Here is a 19,289-nt window from a genome sequence, read left to right as displayed (position 1 = left end):
TTATCCTGGGGGCATGTAAGGTTTATATCGAAAGTTGTTGTAGAGATTTCAAAAAGGCTGGGTTGATTGGAAATTGAAAGGGTTAGTGCCCTTTTTAATAGTCAAAAGTGAATGGAGAGTAATAAACCCCCCTCCTCTCACGCCGACCTTTTCCCCAAACACATTCAATCAAAGTTTAGAAATAGCCATTTTGTTCAACTTAGTTGAAAGTTCTGGAACTTATGTGTTACAGCAAAGGCTGTAAGTTATGCCCTGGGGGTATATATGGTTTTTATAGATAGTGTTGTCGTAAAAACTTCAAAAGGGGCTCATTCCATTGGAAATTGAGAGGGTTAGTGCCATATTCGAAAGTGATTGGAGGGTAACTAACCCCCCTCTCACGCCCAGGACTCCCCCAAACATATCCAATAAAATTTTTGAGAAAGCCATTTTGCTCAATGTAGTAGAAAGTTCTGAAAATTAGGTCTTTGAGGGTGACACCCCCCAGCCCTTAGGGCAAGGGTTGTAAGTTATGCCCTGGGGCATATAAGGTTTTTATTGAAAGCGTTGTCGTAGAAACTTCAAAAGGGCTCATTTGATTGGAAAGGGCTAGTGCCTTTTTAAATAGTTGAAATTGATTGGAGAGCAACTAACGCCCCTCTTACGCTCACCATTTCTCCAGACAAATCCAATCAAAATTTTGAGATAGCCATTTTGTTCAACGTAGTTGAAAGTTCTGGAAATTAGGGCTTTGAGGATGACAACCCCCCTCACAGCCCTTAGGGTAAGGGTTGTAATTTATGCTCTGGGGGGCATATAAGGTGTTTATAGAAAACGTTGTCGTAGAAACTCAAAAAGGGATGATTCGATTGGAAATTGAAAGGCCTAGTGCCCTTTTTAATAGTCGAAAGTGTTTGGAAAGCTTGACATTTCTATAGTAAAGATCGATGTGGGTACAATGTATTTTATTTGTTGTTTTTTTTTAGACCAACGAACTTCGTATCGAAGGATTTGTCGTAGGAACTTCGAAAAGGGCTCATTAGATAGAAAATAGAAAGGTCTGATGCTCTTTTTAATTATTAAAAGTGATTGAAGGGCAACTAGTCCCCCTCCCACGACGACCTTCCTGTTTTTCCAACATATTTTATAAAAACATAATGTTGCAATGGGATTAAATCACAATTCTCTGTGATGACACAAATTCCCAATAAGGCATCTCAGAAGTATCCCAGGAATGATGGGGGGTATTATGCTAAGACTGTCGGGGCTGCTTCTGCACTCAAAATATAACCAAGTCAAACTAGCATAAGCGTATCCAATCTATCAAAGAAAGTAAACAGATTTTTTTATAAATGGTATCAATTTTTCCATTTCAGGTCAACTAGAGGAGGTATGAAATTAAATTAAACACTACTATTTGTGTCCAGATTTTTAAAACTATGTCAATATAAAACGAACAGAAATTAATTTAAAAAAAATATTCCACAAAATAAGTTTTTCAAAGAAAAGTAATGAACTCCATTAAACCAAAAATGAGCAAAAATAAAACCAAAGGATCTACCAAGCGTGAAACTACCATAAATCAGCATTGATACATAAATTAAACCAAAAATAAACAGGAATTGCAATAAATAACCAAACCCAGCACAAAAAGAACTGAATTTCACATAATTAAAGCTCGAAACCCCTGCACCTTCACAAGGCAAGAACATAATTGGTTCAGCACAGAAAAAAAAACACAAATGAATATGCTTTTTCAGTTTAATATGAACATAGGCTACTGATATTTAGTCATTTCTGCTCGTTTTGAGTTTGACTTGGTTATTTATTGTAATTTCTGTTCGTTTTGGGTTTCATCTATTTATCGATGCTCATGTGTGATAGTTTCACGCTTGGTAGATTATTTGATTTTATTTTTGCTCATTTTTGGTTTATTGGAGTTCTTTATTTTTCTTTGAAAAACTTATTTTGTGGAAATTTTTTTTTAATTAATTAAAATAAATAACCGAGTCAAACTCAAAACGAGCAGAAATTAACATTAGTAGGGCTCAAAATCCCTATGCCTTCCTAAGGCCAGAACATAATTTGCACTTCACTGAAAAAAAAATAAAAATTAATGTGCATTGTCAGTTTAATATACATATACTAATATTTAGTAATCAAAATGTTAATATAATTTGATTTATTAAAGCTATAAAAGTAAAAACATTTATATTTTTTTTCAGTAAAGTGCAAATTATGTTCTGGCCTTGGGAGACATAGGGAAATTTTCTCAGAATGTGGGGCTGAGCTTAGGCAACGAATAGGTGCTATTTGAAAGATAAAGATGGCTTTAAACGATTGTTTGCCTGTTATTTCAAGCAAATTAATGTCCTATGTCAAAAAAGGGAAATTGAATTGAAGTTATCAAGTATTTTGCAGTAGGTTGCATAGGTTGCATCAAGACATGGCTAATTGTAGACAGAGAAAAGCCAAGACAGATAGTCCAAGTAATTGAGAGGCAAATGTTTAAATGGGATTATGCATGACTCTCTGATTGGACACAAACTTTTTTCTTAGTTTTTGGAAAGGCATGCCTGCCTAGAGTCTCAGGCATGTTGACCAAGAATTTAAAAATGACATAAGACTGTTAGATTGCCTGTAATGAGAGGCAAACAAGGCACGCCCGCCTATGGTCTTAAGAAGGTTGACCAAGAATTTAGAATTGACACAGGACAATTAATTTGCTTGAAATAACAGGCAAACAATCTTTTAAAGCCATCTTTATCTTTCAAATAGTATCTATTCGTTGCCTAAGCTCAGCCATGAGAAAATTTCAATTTTTCACAAGTTTTTCAAATTTTTGGGTCACTTGCCTGAGACTCTGGGCGGGTTGGCGCCCCCTAAATATTGTCCCAAATTCCTCTTCAATTTAGAACTTGTTATGCCCACCGTCTCCAATCACTTTCCCAAAAGTATCTATTCATTGCCTCAGCTCAGTTCAGCAATCTGAGGAAATTTCCACTTTTTCAAGTTTTGGGTCTCATGCCTGAGACTTTGGGCAGGTGAGGTGGGCGCCTCCAAAAATTGTCCTAACTTCCTCTCTTGCCTTAGAACATATTCAAGGATGCCTAAAGCCGTAAACGGTTAGACTGTTTTTCTAGTGGTAACCATGCATGCGCTACACACATACCAACAATATTTTTTTCATTTTCACATGGGGTTCCAATCTCGCCCATGTCCATCGCTTAGCATTCAGGTTACACACATACCAATACTATTTTTTTCATTGTCACATGGGGCCCCAATCTAGCCCATGTCAATGACTTAGCATTCAGGCCTTAACAAATAAAGCCCAGATAGTCAGACCCCAACGCTCCAATCTGAACACTGAATGCTAAAAAATGTCCAAATTTTGTCAATTAATTAATTAAAAATTTGCATCCTGAACCAAAGACGATAATCCACAGACCATCTATGAGGGGGTCACTATGCATTGAAAATAGTGAAAAAGGAAATTTGCTCAGAATACTGGACTGAGCTGAGGCAATGAATATACAATATTTGTAAAGTTATTGGCGCCGACGGGCCCCCCCCCCCCCCCTATCCTGACGAGAGAAGCTTGAATACTAAGCGATGGACATGGGCTAGATTGGAATTCCATGTGAAAATGAAAAAATATTGTTGGTATGGGTTTACTGCATGGTTACAGCCTGAGCAACAGTCTAACCATTCACGGCATTGTAACCACAAAAGTAACCACAAAAGCCCAGGAATAGACGAAATTTCGACTGAGCTCCTAAAATCACTCCCTGACTTGGCAGTGGATGAGCTGCACAGCTTAGTTGAAGATCTCTGGGACAGCAAAATATTCCTGGCAAGTGGAAAACATCCATTAGATCCCAATATTCAAAAAGGGTGACCATCTGTTATGTAAAGACTATCAAGGAATGTCCTTGATTCCCACTGGTGCAAGACTATTCACTATTGTTTTGTTGAATAGATTCAGAGATGTGAAATTCACAAACAAGATCTAACCCAGCAGGTTTCAGGCTGGGCATGGTCTGCTGTGATCAGATTTTTAGTTTACAGCAGATTTTCAAACACCACTCAAACATCAGCAAAAAAACAATTCAAATATTTATAGATTTTATCACAGCCTTTGACTTGGTACACTTTGATTCCATCTGGGGAGCTATGCAGAAAGAAGGTGTACCTGCAAGGATAATCAGGTTACTGAAAGCATACTATGCTGGAACAAAAGCCAGAGTCAGAGCTGATGGTGAACCTTTGGGCCTATTTCTGATCACAGAAGATGTCCGCCAAAGCTGCATCCTTTTGCCTGTCTTGTTCAATTCTATTGTCAACTGGATTCTGAAAGTTCTCAATAAGAAACAAGGTGTTGCAGTAAGCCCTTCTGTCTCAATCAGAGACCTAGATTATGCTGACAATGTTGGCATTCTGGCCCCAACTGTTGCTGAGACACAGTCAATGCTCAATGACGTCTCCAAAAGGGCTCTATCAACCAGCCTCCATTTCAGCTTTGAGAAAACCAAGACTGTAGAATTTCATACCATTTTAAGGTTTATTTAAAAACCCAAGCACCTGCAATGAGGTATAACGTAAGTATTACATAACAAAAGTAATTAATCAAGCACTAGACTCTGCATCTCCTCTCTTTTTTAGCTTTTGCCTCACAGATCCAAGGGAACAACAGGCTTAATAATTCAGACAGAGTGGGTGGTGTGTCCGTTGGCCTTCGGCATCCATGTAGAGGGGCTTTGTGGATGTTCGGCAACGGGAAATGTGAATGCATGTTCTGTAAGTGGGAGCGCCAAAGGTATCCATTGTGAAGATACAGATAGTAACATGTTTCCTTCAGCTCTGACTGATAGGCTTTCGGAGGTGGGCCTTGGTGAGAAATGGTGAGAGTCATCTGTTGCGGTTATTATGGGGTAAAGGGGGTCATCATTTAGTCCCATTTGGGGACTGATGTGTCATCAGTTCCTTGGGTACGTTGAGCCATTTTGAGTTTTCACAGGTATGAGCAAGGGGTATCTTCAAAGGCTTTTGTTATCAATGCTTTTTCCCATTTCTTCTCGTTGCTAAGTTTGACCCACACTAGTTGTCATGCCTTTAGGGTAGTCATTGATTTAGCTGTTATGTCATGGTATGATTCCTGAAAGTTTTTTTTTTTTTTGTCAACATCAAACAACAAATAAGGGACAATTTTTGGTTCAAGCTGTGAAGAAATCACTGGTAGTATTGAACTGAGCTGATGACTCATCAGCAATTCTGCAGGTGAATGTGTCCATCATCAATTGGTGCATTTTGATATTCAAGAATGGCTAAGTATGGATCTGAGTTGTTTTCTAAGGCCTTTGATATGAGTTTTTCTTTAAGTTTGGACTGCTTTTATGACAAGTCCATTACCTTGGATGTATTTTGGGCTGCTCGTTTTGTGACTTAAGTCCCACAGTTGGGTAAAATCGTTGAATTCTGATGATAAGAAATTAGGGGCGTTATCAGATGTGAGTCTTTTTGGTATTTCATGGTGACTGAACTGGCTTTTCAATTTCGTAATGATGGCTGATGAGGTTAATGATTCTAGTTTATTGAGCTCAAAGAATCGACTATAGCAGTCAAATGTCATGAGGTAGTGGCGATTCTGCCAATCAAAGATATCAATGGGCACGTGTCCCCAAGGCAGCTTCGGAATTTCGGAGCATAAAAGTGGCTCTTGTTGCTGATTGTCACAATATGCGTTGCAAACGTCACACCTGTATATGAGGGAAGTGATGTCTTTCATGATACCAGGCCAGAAGATGGCAGTCCTAGCATGCTGCTTGGTTTTGGCTATGGCTGCATGGATGGGGGAATTACAACTCTAGTCCCTTTCAGAATTATGCCTTGGTTGATGACTAGTTTGTCTCAGTGGTTCAAGAAGGTCAAGCAGCTGGAGTCACATTGTTTTCGAGAAAAGGGTCATCCATCCAGTATAGTTTGGCTCAATTTTCTGAATCCATTCGAGGTTGCTTGCCTGATTTCTTCTATCTTGTTATTGGATATTGGTAAGTTCTTGAAAAGTAAGCCTATGTGGACAAAAAACTTCTGTTTTTTGTTCACTTTTGATGTCCATGTCTGATGTGTGCAACCTTGACAGTGCGTCAAACTTGGGTTTTTCAGATCCTCGTCTATATACAAATTTCAAACTATATGGTTGGATTGATAGCATCATGTGTTGAAGTTGTGGTGGCGTTTTTGACATTGGCTTGACCAGGATGCTTTCTAACCGCTTTTGGTCTGTTGTCACTGTCACAGTTCGATGGTATATGTACTGATGGAAATGCTTGCATCCAAATACAAATGTGAGAAGTTCCTTCTCTATCTGTGAATATTGCTGCTCAGTTTCACTGAGTGAATGTAAGCCAAAGGCGACAATGTTTTTGTTAACTGATAGTACTGCACCTAAACCTTCTTGTCAGTCTTTGGATTTTGGGTTGAAGCATGCTAAGTTTTTGCACAAGGCTGATTTTTATTTTATCAAGTGCCTGTTCATGAGCTGGCTGCCATTTGTATTGATCAGCGCGTGCTAACTCTCTCAGAGTTTTCTTCAGTGACGGCAAGTTTGGTATGTACCTAGACTGGTAGTTTAACACATATAAAGGTTTTTGCAGTTGGTTGTTGTTTTTAGGGGGTGGCCTTTTGAAAATGGCCCAAGTTTTCTCAGGATCAGGTTTTATTCCTTCTGAGGTCAGGAGATGTCCAAAGTATGTGATAGTGTCTGAGCCAAATATACATTTATCTCGGTTGAATTTCAAATTTTTCTCGCAAGCACGATCAAGCGCTGCCTTTAGTCTTTCATCATGTTCTTTTTCATCAGAGCTGCATATGACAATGTCATTGATTATCAACCCCAGATCAAGGTTTTTGAAAGGCTCCTTCACTTTCCTTTGGAAGTCATCTTGAGCAGAGTTGAGACCAAAGAGACACGTTTTGAATTTGTAATGACCATAGATGGTGTTGAAAGTCGTCAGATCAGATGATTGATTGTCAAGCATCATGGACCAGAATCCACTTTCAACTATGTTGGATAAAATGGCTATCTCAAAGTTTTAATTGTATGTGTTTGGGGAAAATGTGGGCGTGAGAGGGGCTAGGTCACCCTCCAATAACTTTCGACTATTTTAAAGGGCACTAGCCCTTTGAATTTCCAATTGAACAAGCCTTTTTTGAAGTTTCTATGACAATACTTTCTATAAAAATCTTATATGCCCCCAGGGCATAGCTTACAACCTTTGCCCTGAGGGCTGTGAGGGAGTGCCCTCCTCAAAAACATAATTTCTCTCTGGAAATCAACTACACTGAACAAAATGGCTATCTCAAGAATTGATTGGATGTGTCTGGGGAAATGGTGGGTGTGGACGGGGTGTTAGTTGCCTTCCAATCACTTTTCAACTATAAAAAGGGCACAAGCCAGTTCAATTTCTAATCAAATGAGCCCTTTTCAAAGTTTCTATGACAACTCCTTTGATACAAAGTGCCCTGGTCTAAGACCAAGAAAAAAAGTAAAAAACAAATAATACATTGTGCAACATTGTTCTTTACTTAGGCAGTGCTATTGTGCTGCCTATGATTCAATTATTCAGGTGATGACTAGGTCTATGTATTAGAAAACTAGTATCTCCCCCTATTTTAGACCCAGGATTCATCCCTAAAACTTTAGTAGAAAGAACCAGGCTCAAGATATTAGGCTCTCAACCATGCTCAAGCTTTACCTCCTAGGGCTAGTTCCTGGACCACCAGAGAGGGATATAAGATAATGTATCTATTTTTAAAAAATTCCTCTCACAAGCCCTGAAGGGCCAAATTCACATTTTGCAGAAATGAAAACCAAAAAGAGCAAAAAATAAAAAAAGCATAACAACAAAAAAACTGACAAACAATATCAGAATGACAAACCATTCAGTAGTGAAAAACATTAAGCTGTGAAATGTCAGCAAATTAAAAAGGCAAAAACTGATAAGCTAAAAAAAGAATGTAATAAAATATACATTAAAAGAGGTTTTAAAAAGAACATATGAAAAGGGGGAGAGAACAAAATAAGCAAACAAACATATCAGTAATGAAGGGGAATCTTTTTTTCACATCTGGAGGTAAAGCAACAAATAGGGGACAAGATAGGAATGGGTTCAGAAACAGTCCATGGCAGCTTATGTCTGGATGGGGAGTTTTTGGGAAAAACGTTTTCTGTGTTTGTTATTGCATTTTTTACAAAAGAAAGGCACAACATACCTCTCCTGTCAACATACCTGCTCAAGTGTTTCCAGCTTGGCCTTTTTTTAGAAGGAGTGAATATGGAACCTTAGCTTCTTTGAAAATTATTCTCAGGGCTCTTTTTTGAATGGATTCAATTTTCTCTGATTCTTCAAAGGAGATGCCAGGATGCCAAAAAGGAAAATCATATTCAAGATGCAGGTGGACAAAGGCAGTGTAAAATTTTAAAGAATGGAACAGGGATGCCAACTTTATTTAAGAGCTTAAGGAGGGAAATGGATGCATCAGCTCTATGGACAATATCTTTAATCTGGATATCCTACTTTAAATTAGAAGAAATTGTGACCCCAAGTCATTTAAAGAAGGACACAGAAATATCTGGTTGAGAAAAAGGGGTGAGGTTTTAAGGAAATATTTTGGTATTATCATAGATTTAAAGGGATTTACTTTCATGTCTAAATCCACAGCATCACCTGCAATATCATTGAGGATGCTAATAGGATTGCTTAATAAGTTTCTGTAGCAGGTTTCAACAACCATTAGGTTATCCACAAATTTCCATCTGTTAGGGAATACCTTAGCAAGGTTATTGATTGTAACGGAAAAAAGGAGGGGACCTAGGAGAGTACCTCTGGGTACTCCATTTTGGGACAGGGGGGGGAAGGGGTTGGAGTAATGATTCTGATATTTGACTATCTGTGATATGCTTGATAAGAAGGAGGTAACTGATTTAACCAGGAAATAATCAATATTGAATTCAGTGACAAGTTTCTTATATTGTGGTTAACAAGGTCAAGTTTCTTGTATATTGTGGTTAACAAGGTCAATTGCTTTTTGAAGGTGAATGGAAGTTAAATTTAGCAAGCAATTAGGTTTTCCAAGAATTTTTCCAATTGAGTTGATAAGAAAAACAAGGGAATGGTAATTAGAAGTTGATCTGAGGTTCCCAAATTGCCTCAGGTCAGTAAGAGGTAGGATTTTGTCTTTTAGCCAATATAGGCTACAAGGAATCCTTTGTACATTGTTGAGAACATAGGAATAAGAATATAGGCAAACACCTTCATAACTAGGTTTTCTGTCTTTCTTTTTTAAGGGGGTTATGAAACCCTGTTTCTATAATAGCAGATATAGGCTGGACTTAGTAATCTTATTGAAAAGAACAGACAGGGGCTTTGAAAGAAAGTTACTGAAAGCACTTATAAGAGGACATAGGTTATCTAAAGGACAGACACTTGTTGTTTTTTTTGTATTTTCCAAAGTCTTCTTTTGATCTCAGATGGAAAGATGGAGGGAAAAGAAGGTGAAAGATCGTCTGATGGTAACTAATAACACAATACTAGAAGGCTATGGATGATGGCAGCAATTATAATATTCAGAAATAGAATAAAATCAGGAAACTAAAGGTACTAGCTTACTAGTTTTGTTTTATTGTTTCATTCAGAAGAGCTGTGACTCTCCAATGAGTAAATATTTTGATTAATGGAGTATTCAGATAGCTAAGAAACAAGCTTGGGCTACCTTCACAACCAGAATTTTGTCCTGAATCCAAATATGACATATGTTTCTGTTGCAAATTCAGTTTTAAACCCTTTACATATCCTCAAAGACAACACATTTTCTCTTATTTTAGATGTGGCATATTTATCTCTGTTAGCATCTGTAATATTCTTACCTTTCTGTTCTAGGTGACCTGGGTTTCTATTTCAAATAAATAAACATCGAGACTTTCTACATGGTGTCAGATCCTCTAAAAAACAACATGGAAACCAACGTCCCCTACCCTGCAATGGATTAGACAAGTAATAACCTTAAAGAGGCGTGGACAAGATTTAACAACTCTGCAAAACTGATGTTCAAAGGACCCCTTAGCGGAAAGACAGAAAAAGTGCAATGCGCCTTCCTGCTGATCTGGCTTGGAGATAAAGGGCGAGACATTTTTACAATTACAGCTGATGAACAGGACAAAGTTCAACTGTACATGGACAAGTTCATTGAATATTTCCTCCCTCAGTGTAATACAGTTTTTCAAAGATATCTCTTTCATAAACGTGATCAACGAGATGGTGAACCAGTGGATCAATACATAACTGATCTGAATCTTTTGGCTCGTGAATGTGCATATTCCACAACAGCCATGAGAGATGAAATGGTAAGAGACCGACTGGCATCTCTTCAGCAAAAGTCAAAGAGAAACTCCTCCAAGCAGGTTCCAATCTAACTCTGTCACAAGCAATTACTATAGTGCGAACACATATAGAAACCCAGGTGCAGCTCAGGACAATGTCACAGCCTGATACATGTGGCAGCTAAGCTTATCAAGAAACATGCATAAAGCATGAAGTGGATTTTGTTAGGAGGGCAAAGAAATCAAACCATACCCCATCTGTAAGACAATGCTATTTCTGTGGAGGGGATTACTCAACTTCCCACAAAAGGAGAAATATACAGTAACTGTGACAAACCAAACCATTTTGCAAAGGTATGGAAAAGCAGCAAAAAGGTGGTGAACGTAATAAATCAACGACATCAAACAAACGAGCATCAACCAGACAGCAATGATGAGCTCTTCATTGACACCATAAACATGAACAAAGGGGATGATCAACCATATGTGAAGCTCATAATCAACGAACACATCAATATCACTTTCAAAATTGACACGGGTGCACAGGCCAACATCATACCTGAAACATTTTTTAATACCCTTAAACCAAGGCCCAAAGTCAATAAGAAACTATAAATTCTTACTACTTTTGGAGGACAGAAGATCCCAACGCTTGACGTTTGCAGCCTTAACTGCGCATATACCAACGGATGCACTGAGACACAGCCCTTCTTCATAGTGAAAGACGCCCCCGTCCCAATCCTAGGCTTCAAAACCAGCAAGAAACTAAAATTAATTAAGCTGATACTTACTGTGACAAAACCAAACCCATTCATCCAGAAATTCAAAGACGTATTTCAAGGTATAGGACAGCTCGAAGGTGAGCGTCACATAACGCTCAAAGAAAGAACCGAACCTAAGGCTGTACCAGCCAGACGCATCCCAATACCTCTCCAAAACAGGTTCAAGAAGGAACTAGACAGGATGGAGGCACTTGGGGTCATCAAAAAGGTTACTTACCCCACAGATTGGGTAAATGCTGCAGTTGTGGTTGAAAAGCCTGACAAAAGCCTCTGGGTCTGCATTGACCCACAGGACCTGAACAAGGTCATCAAAAGACCCCACCCCCCAATGACCACATTTGACAAAGCAATACTAAAACACTCCGGTGCTAAATTTTTCACCAAGCTGGACGCCCGTCACGGATATTGGTCTCTCTTCCTTGACAACGAATCATCTCAACTAACAACATTTAACACTCCATATGGCCGATACATGTTCAAACGCATGCCGTTGGGGTTGATTTCAGCGCAGGATGAATTTCAACGCCATATGGAAGAGGCATTTGAAGGCATTAAAGGTTTTTCCGTCATAGTCGATGACATCATTATATCTGGGGAAACCACAGAGGAGCACGACGCAAATGTTCGCAGTGCACTAATCAGAGCACGTGAAATTCAACCTAAAAAAATGTGTGTTTGGGTGCGACAGCATACCATACTTTGGACACATAATATCAAAAGGTGGTATCCACCCAGTCCCACGAAAGGTCCGTGCACTGAAAGAAATGAGACCCCCATCTACCAAGGATGAACTACAGACCATACTGGTAATGATGAACTACCTAGCAAGGTACATTCCCAATCTAGCATCACTAAATCAGCCCCTACGTAGCCTGGCAAAACAGCGACAGCTCAAGTGGGAGCCACAACACGATATAGCATTGAACAACATCAAAGAATCCATTTGCAGCTCATTGACATTTTTCTATCCAAAAGCAGGGAACATCGAACTACAAGTTGACGCTTCGAAGTTTGGCCTAGGAGCCACCCTTATTCAAAATGGGAAGTCACGCATGCATCTCCCTGAAGAGGATGGAGAGATGCAAAAAGAGATCGAATCATATGTGCATTCTGTTATGTCAATCCAACCAATCAGCAATGACAGAATTAAAAAATTCAAACAAGAGACAGCAGGTGACACTCAATGGGTTGAACTGGCTAAGACAATCAAAAGTGGTTGACCAGCATCCACAAGAAACATCCCAGCAACTCTCATCCCATTATGGTCTATCTAGCATGACCTAACGGTCATAGAACAAATTATACTAAAAAGTGATTGCCTGGTCATACCCAAAATCTCTTGCAAAGATATACTCAACTGCATGCATGCATAGCATCTGGGTATTAAAAAAAGTAAACAGCGTGCTCGCTCAGTCATTTTTTTGGCCAAGGATGACAAAAGATATTGAGGAATACATCAAACACTGCTATGCATGCACCAGACTCCAGAACTCTAACCAGAAAGAGCCCTTGAGGCCACATGACCTCCCTGCCTTACCATGGGAAAAAATCGGTTGCGACCTCTTTTACAAAAACGGAGAATACTTCCTCATTACGGTCAATTATTTACAGTCGATTTTTCGAAGTCGATAGATTGGGAAGCAGTACATATGCTCACCAAATAATTCTGTACCTGAAAAAGCACTTTGCTCGTTATGGAATTCCTTGTATGCTCATTAATGACAATAGCCCACAATTTACATCATACGTCTTCCAAAAATTCATATTGGATTGGGAAATATCCAACACCACATCCTCAACACATTTCCCCCAATCAAACGGATTGACGAAAAGGTACGTACACACGGCCAAAGATATCCTGAGTAAAACCAATATTGCTGGAAATGATTTTGAGCTGGCGTTGCTAGAGTACAGGAACACCCCAATTGATGGTCTGGCCTCCCTATCACAATTGCTAATGAGCAGAAATCTCAGATCAATAGTCCCATGCACCAAAGAATTGCTTGCACCAAAGACCATTCACCACAAGCAATTTCGACAGAATCGAATGAAGCAACAGTCACGCCAGAGCAAGTACTATGATCGACAGTCAAAGCAACTGAAACCCCTACAAATTGGACAACCTGTACAGGCCCAAATCCACGGCAAACTCTGGCAGGCGGGCATTGTCAAAAGAGCAGATGTGAATCCCAGATCCTACATAGTTGAGACAAACGATGGAGCAACCTACAGAAGGAACAGGCGCCACATAAAGATAGTCTGTCAGCAACCTCAGTCCCCAGACGCCACCACAACTGAAGAGAGTCCCCATACAGATACTCCAACCACACCACTGAGTCTATCAGAAACAATGCCTACCCCGTCCCTAGAACACCAGGTGAAAACTGTCTGAAACCCTTCACTTGTGTTCATAGCCCAACATTTAACAGGCCCATACCTGTACCAAGCACCAGTCACGTGACCCATACAGAACTCCATGATACCCCCTACATAACCCGTACCGGTCGCGCTGTGAATCCAGTCCAGAGGCTTAACCTCTTAAATGTTAATCCGTTAATTAAATGAATACCACCACCCCCCTTTTTAAAAAGTTAATTTAAAATTGTAAAAAAAAAAAAAAAAAAAAAGGGAGCAAGCCTAGTGCCACCACATAAAGAAATACATTAACGGATTATGGCAGTGTGTTTAGTATTTAAAAGTGGAATTTGTTTATTATGTTTTGTACCAGCTCGCTAGTTTGGAAAGGAGGAAGGATGTAATATTCTTACCTTTCTGTTCTAGGTGACCTGGGTTTCTATTTCAAATAAATAAACATCAAGACTTTCTACACATCAATCTTGTTAAAACTTGTTTACCCATAAACTGAATCAACAGTGACAAAATTGAAAATCAATAAATGCAAGGGAAATATATACCCTGGGCTATATATTTGGGTAAGGTTAGAAAGCATAGGTTAGGAAGATACTGAATTTGCAATGGAAACAGATGTCATATTTGGATTCAAGATGAAATTCTGATTGTCAATGCAAGTTTGTTTCTTAGCTGTCTGAATACTCTGTTAATCAAGATGTTTACCATTAAGTGTTACCTATTCTATACTCACTTCCTGGTCTGCAGAGACTGGTCATAGCTAGCTCATAGGCTTTTGGAATTTGGATTACAAACAAATAGGCTAGACATTACATCCAGAAATTTTTGGACTTCTAATTTAAGATAACATTTGGTAAAATTCTAGATGCACATCTTTTTGCTATCATGTAAAGGGGTTAGGTTAGGAAAATAAAACTTTATGCTATCATGTAAAGGGGTCAGGTTAGGAAAATAAAACAGTTACAAATCTAGGGCCAAAAACATATCCTGGGAACATATTACCAATCTACTATGTTAACCCTCTTTTGAATATTATATCTCAGAAATTTTCCTACTTGAAAGGTCTATGCCTATTGGAATTTTGATGAAACAACATTATACCTTAGTTTTAGTTTTCAGGGGTAATATCTATAGCCTATTCACAGATTATTCAGATAGCTAAGAAGGAAACTGACCTCTATAGTTAGAAGTGGTGGGGGTAAAGTTGATTTCCAAAGCATATGAATGTTAAATTTAGTTCAGAATGCAATTCTAACCTGGGAAATTGTTGGGGGGAAGGGGGTCAATTGCTCCCCCCCCCCTCTACAATTCAGAGAAAAAACTTATATAGCCTATGCTGCTTAACTATCCAGATAAAGACCCCTATTGCCCCCAAATAAAATGCCAGAGATACACCCCTGATTCTAACTATAGAGGTAAGAGATGTAGGGTAAAAAACCTGTATCCAATTGAGCAAAATTATGTAAAACCAAAACCCTCATACCTTGTTACCAAAGAGAAATAGAGAAGAATTGTATATATTAATGAATACCTAAAAATCTAAGCTATGCATGTATATGATATTTATTAAAATAATTTCAGATCAAACACTTGAAATTATTAGTTTATTGACTTAGCCTACCTACATGGACTTCTTTTTGGAAATACTAATTATCCTATTTTCATGTATATATCCTTTCAGTGTTTCAGTTTTATTCACATATTAACAGTAAGCTGCTTTTCATCTTATTCTAAAAATGTAGGCTAACTTTTATAGCTAGATATTTAGGCTAGGCTATTCTACAAATCACAAACATTAAATATAACTTTTCCCTTTCAATTGCTACTGTAAAACCACCTAACAAGGGACACAACCCAATTTAGGGACATTTTTCCAGGAAAGTTGCTTAGGCCAAGATACATGGAGAAGTTTTAAAAATACTGCCAAACTAAAATTACTGTCAGTAAGCCTATTCATTTTTACATAGAATTGTGCCATATTTTGTTAAATTTAGTGATTTTTTGTGTTTAAAATAAAAACAAAAAGCAAGAGTGGGTAAATTTGATTTATTTTTTAGGTCTGGAAGTGTTGTCTGGTGCTACAACTGGACGACTTAAGCGGAGCTGAGAGCTAGCTAGACGGATAGCTATATTGTCAAGGATGACTGTAACCAATTTTCTAAGGAAGAGGTTTAGTTTATATTTTTTTTTTTATTTTTTTTTTTTTACTAAAATCTGTCTTTTTCAGGTTGTAAAGTGCTTAATCAAGGGACATGAGCATAAGAAGAAAGCAGGTGGACAAGAAAGTCCTGGAACGTGCTCTAGCCGCAGTTGACAACAGAACTTCTTATAGAGAAGTTAGTGATAAATTTGGCATCCCAAAAAGTGTCCTCTATAGACATCATAGTGCAAGAAAAAAGGGTCCATAAAATCTTAAAGATGGGAAGACCTCCCAAGATTGACGAGTTTCAAGAGGAAGAACTTGTGAAAAGCTTGGTAACTTGTGGACAGAAGGGCTATCCCATGACAGCTTTTGACTTGAGGTATTTTGTGAAGTATCAACTAGATTGCCAAGGGAGATCATCTGGCAGATTCAAGGACAATATTCCTGGCATACAGTGGGCAAAAAAATTTCTAGAAAGAAACAGTGGCAAACTGTCAGAGAGAATGGCCTCAAACATAAAAAGAGCTAGAGCAAAAGTGAATCATGCTATGGTTAGGTTTTTTTTTTTAGGAATATACTAAAGACAGAGAAGGAATTCCTCCTCCAAATATCATAAACTATGGTGAGACAAATCTGACTGATGAGCCAGGGAAGAAAAAAGTGATTGTGAAATGTAGCATGAAGTATCCAGAAAAGATTATGAACTCCTCAAAAGCAAGTGTTTCACTACTGATGACAGGTACAGCAAGTGGTATAGTGCTGCCTCCCTATGTGTGCTATAGGGCAATCCATTTGTATGATGCCTGGACCATCAGCAGCCCAACTAGTGCAAGGTACAACAGAACAAAGTCTGGTTGGTTTGATGGTGTCACTTTTGAAGATTACTTCAAAAAGATTATTTTGCCCTACTGTTGTTGGCTATCTAGGAAAAAAGTACTGATTGGTGACAATCTCTTATTCCCCCTGTCCCCAGAAGTAGTCAGATTATGTGAGGAAAACGACATTCTTTTCAAGTTCCTGTTAACAAATGCAACTCATCTTCTACAGCCACTTGACATTGCATTTTTTGCTCCTTTCAAACAGAAGTGGAGAGAAATTCTAGACAAGTGGAAGATGGGACCAGGAAGAAATTTAAGTGCCATTGAAAAAACTCAGTTTCCAAAACTGCTGAACACTCTTCTCAGGTCAATTGAAGCAAATGCTCCAGCAAACCTAAGAGCTGGTTTTGAAAAGTGTGGGATCTGTCTGTTTAAGCCAGAAATAGTGCTTGCTTGTCTGCCACCTGGTGATTTGACTGACAAAAACTGTGGTGAACTTCAAGACAGTCTTGGGTAAAGTTCTACCAAATCATATTATTGATTTAGGACTAAATTGAATAAAATATTTGATGCCTTTTTTTATGCTGATTATGAATATAATAAGCATTTATATCTAAAATGAATTTAAGCCCCCCCTATATATGCCAATTCAGGGCTAGGTTGTAGAAATATATACCCTAAATTGGCATATATAGGGGGGGGGGGCTGAAATTCATTTCTGATAGAAATTATTATTATATTTGTAATCAGCCTAAAAAAAGGCATCAAATGGTGTATTCACTTTATTCCTAACTCAATAATATGATTTGGTAGAACTTTACCCAGTCTTGTTTCTTATCTCAGAGAAATCAGGTTTGGTCCTGAGGAGCCCTTGGGTTTGGCAGATGGAAACAATAACAAAGCAGGCCAATGCAGAAAAAAAGGCTAATGGTGCCTGCTGGTCAGAGTGTCAGAGGAAGGGATACTGGCACAACCAGGGAACAGTCATCTGAAGAATCAGGTTCTAAGTACTCAATGCCAGCAGACACACCAGTTGGTCTCCTACCTAACACACAGTCACACTCTGCCAAAGAGAAGAAATTTATAGTAGTCAAAACAGAGACCACAATTTTAATTTATGATGACAAATTATTAGTAAAAATTTCACCAAGAAGGTAAGGCGCTTATTACTACCCTTAGATTAGGCTACATCATGGTGTAGTAAAATAGGAGTGGCCTAAAAAAATGTCTCTGTTTTTTTTGGAATAGCCTACCAAAGAAAAGTAGTCTTTTCCAAAAAGAGGCCTTTTACCCTATTTTCAGATCTTTGAAACCTCATAAATGTGGATTGGAAAAGCTGTGAAGCTCAAGATCCTTTTTTGTACCCTACTTCATTTACACAAAAGAACTATTTTGCAAATTTTCCCTTGTATAAAGCAATTTTCAAAGGTGATCGAAAGCCAGTTCACTCGAGAGGGAGAATGTAGATACTTCAAAACACCTTCCCAGGACATATTTTAGTCTGTAGCCTAGATCCATCCCAAAAAGTTTTGTTTTCCTAACCTAACCACTTTCCAAGACAACAAAGAGTAGCTTGTCTAAAATTTTACCGTAGCACTTCAATAGTTTACCTGTAGCAGAAGCAGTTGAAATTGTTAACATCTTGTTGCAGGAAAAAGTCAAGCCTATTATACCAAACTGTACAATGTTCCAAATATTTGAAATAATCGCCAACTTTTTGATTAGGTCATGTTTTATAGCGTTGTTATTATTGTGAAACAAAATACACCATCCCAAGAAATCGCATCACAAGAGATTAATTTTCACCATCTGAACAGTTGGTTAAAATTTGTCATTACAAGAAGCAAAAATGATATATTTAAAGTGGAATGCATCCACTTGCTTTAATATGAATTACGGCTTCCAATGTTCAAAATCGGTCCTAATTAGGCCTCTAAACTGTGTTCAATTTAAATACTTCAAGGTATTTGCAAGTAAAACTTTCCTAGATTTATCTTATTCTGATGATTTAAGCATCCTAGATGAAACTTTTAGAAAAATAAATGAGTTCTTAGAGCTTTTGCGAATTCACAGTGCAAGAATAGGTGTGAAAATTAATATTAAGACGAGAAACGAGACTAGGAATAAGTGAAAAGAAAGAGGTAATATTGGGTAACAAGAAGATCAACACCTATTATAGATCATTATTAGCAAAGATGGTGAGTGCAGTGGAAATATTAAAAGTAGAATAGCCAAGGGTGTTTTTTCACAGTTGAAAATAAGTTTTGAAGAATAGGAAGACAATTTTGCGAACCAAGATTAGAAAATTGGAAGCTATGGAGATCAATATAATATCGAAATATAAGAAATAAAATATTGTCCAGAAGCGTGTGTGCTCTGAAAAACAGAAGAGGATGATTTGCTAGATATTTTCCAGAGAAATTGCCTACGAATTGTTTTGGGTACCCGACTGGCTAACTGTATCTCAAAAAGTAAGCCGTACGAAAAATGTAGTTCAATTCAGCTTTCTAGGGCTACAACGAAAGAAAGATTGAGATGACTAGGATGCATGGGCGTAGGGAGGGGGGCAGCTGCCCCCCTAGACCTTCAAATTTACATTAGATATAGCTGAAAAAGCCGATAGTTTGGAAAAAGCAGTTGATAAAACTCCATCACACTAACGACTGCCCCCCCTAGACAATATCTGCCCCCCCCCTAGACAATATGCTGCCTACGCCCATGCTAGGATGCGCTCTGTGGATGAATGATCATATATTTCTAAAGACCGTCTTTGTCGGCCAACCATCTAGTGCGAAGCAAAAAGCAGATTGTCCCAG

The 19,289-nt window shown here is 38.3% G+C and overlaps 1 protein-coding gene across 1 annotated transcript in view; it reads right to left on the bottom strand.

The window, feature by feature from the left end:
- LOC148954864 (cytochrome b5 reductase 4) overlaps window positions 1-18,186 on the bottom strand; it is a 68,714-nt gene extending 50,528 nt beyond the window's left edge. Inside the window, exon 1 of the mRNA XM_089098964.1 lies at window positions 18,084-18,186. Coding sequence (XP_088955090.1) covers window positions 18,084-18,114 — 31 coding nt within the window. The 5' untranslated portion in view covers window positions 18,115-18,186. The remainder of the gene's footprint in view (window positions 1-18,083) is intronic.
- Window positions 18,187-19,289: the final 1,103 nt, after the last annotated feature.

Source organism: Artemia sp. Qi Xiang Cuo, chromosome 2 (assembly GCF_049724085.1).
Source record: "Artemia sp. Qi Xiang Cuo chromosome 2, ASM4972408v1, whole genome shotgun sequence".
Taxonomy (NCBI): domain Eukaryota; kingdom Metazoa; phylum Arthropoda; class Branchiopoda; order Anostraca; family Artemiidae; genus Artemia; species Artemia sp. Qi Xiang Cuo.
The sequence above is the reverse complement of the archived record's forward strand: the minus strand, read 5'-3'. Positions and strand labels throughout refer to the sequence as shown.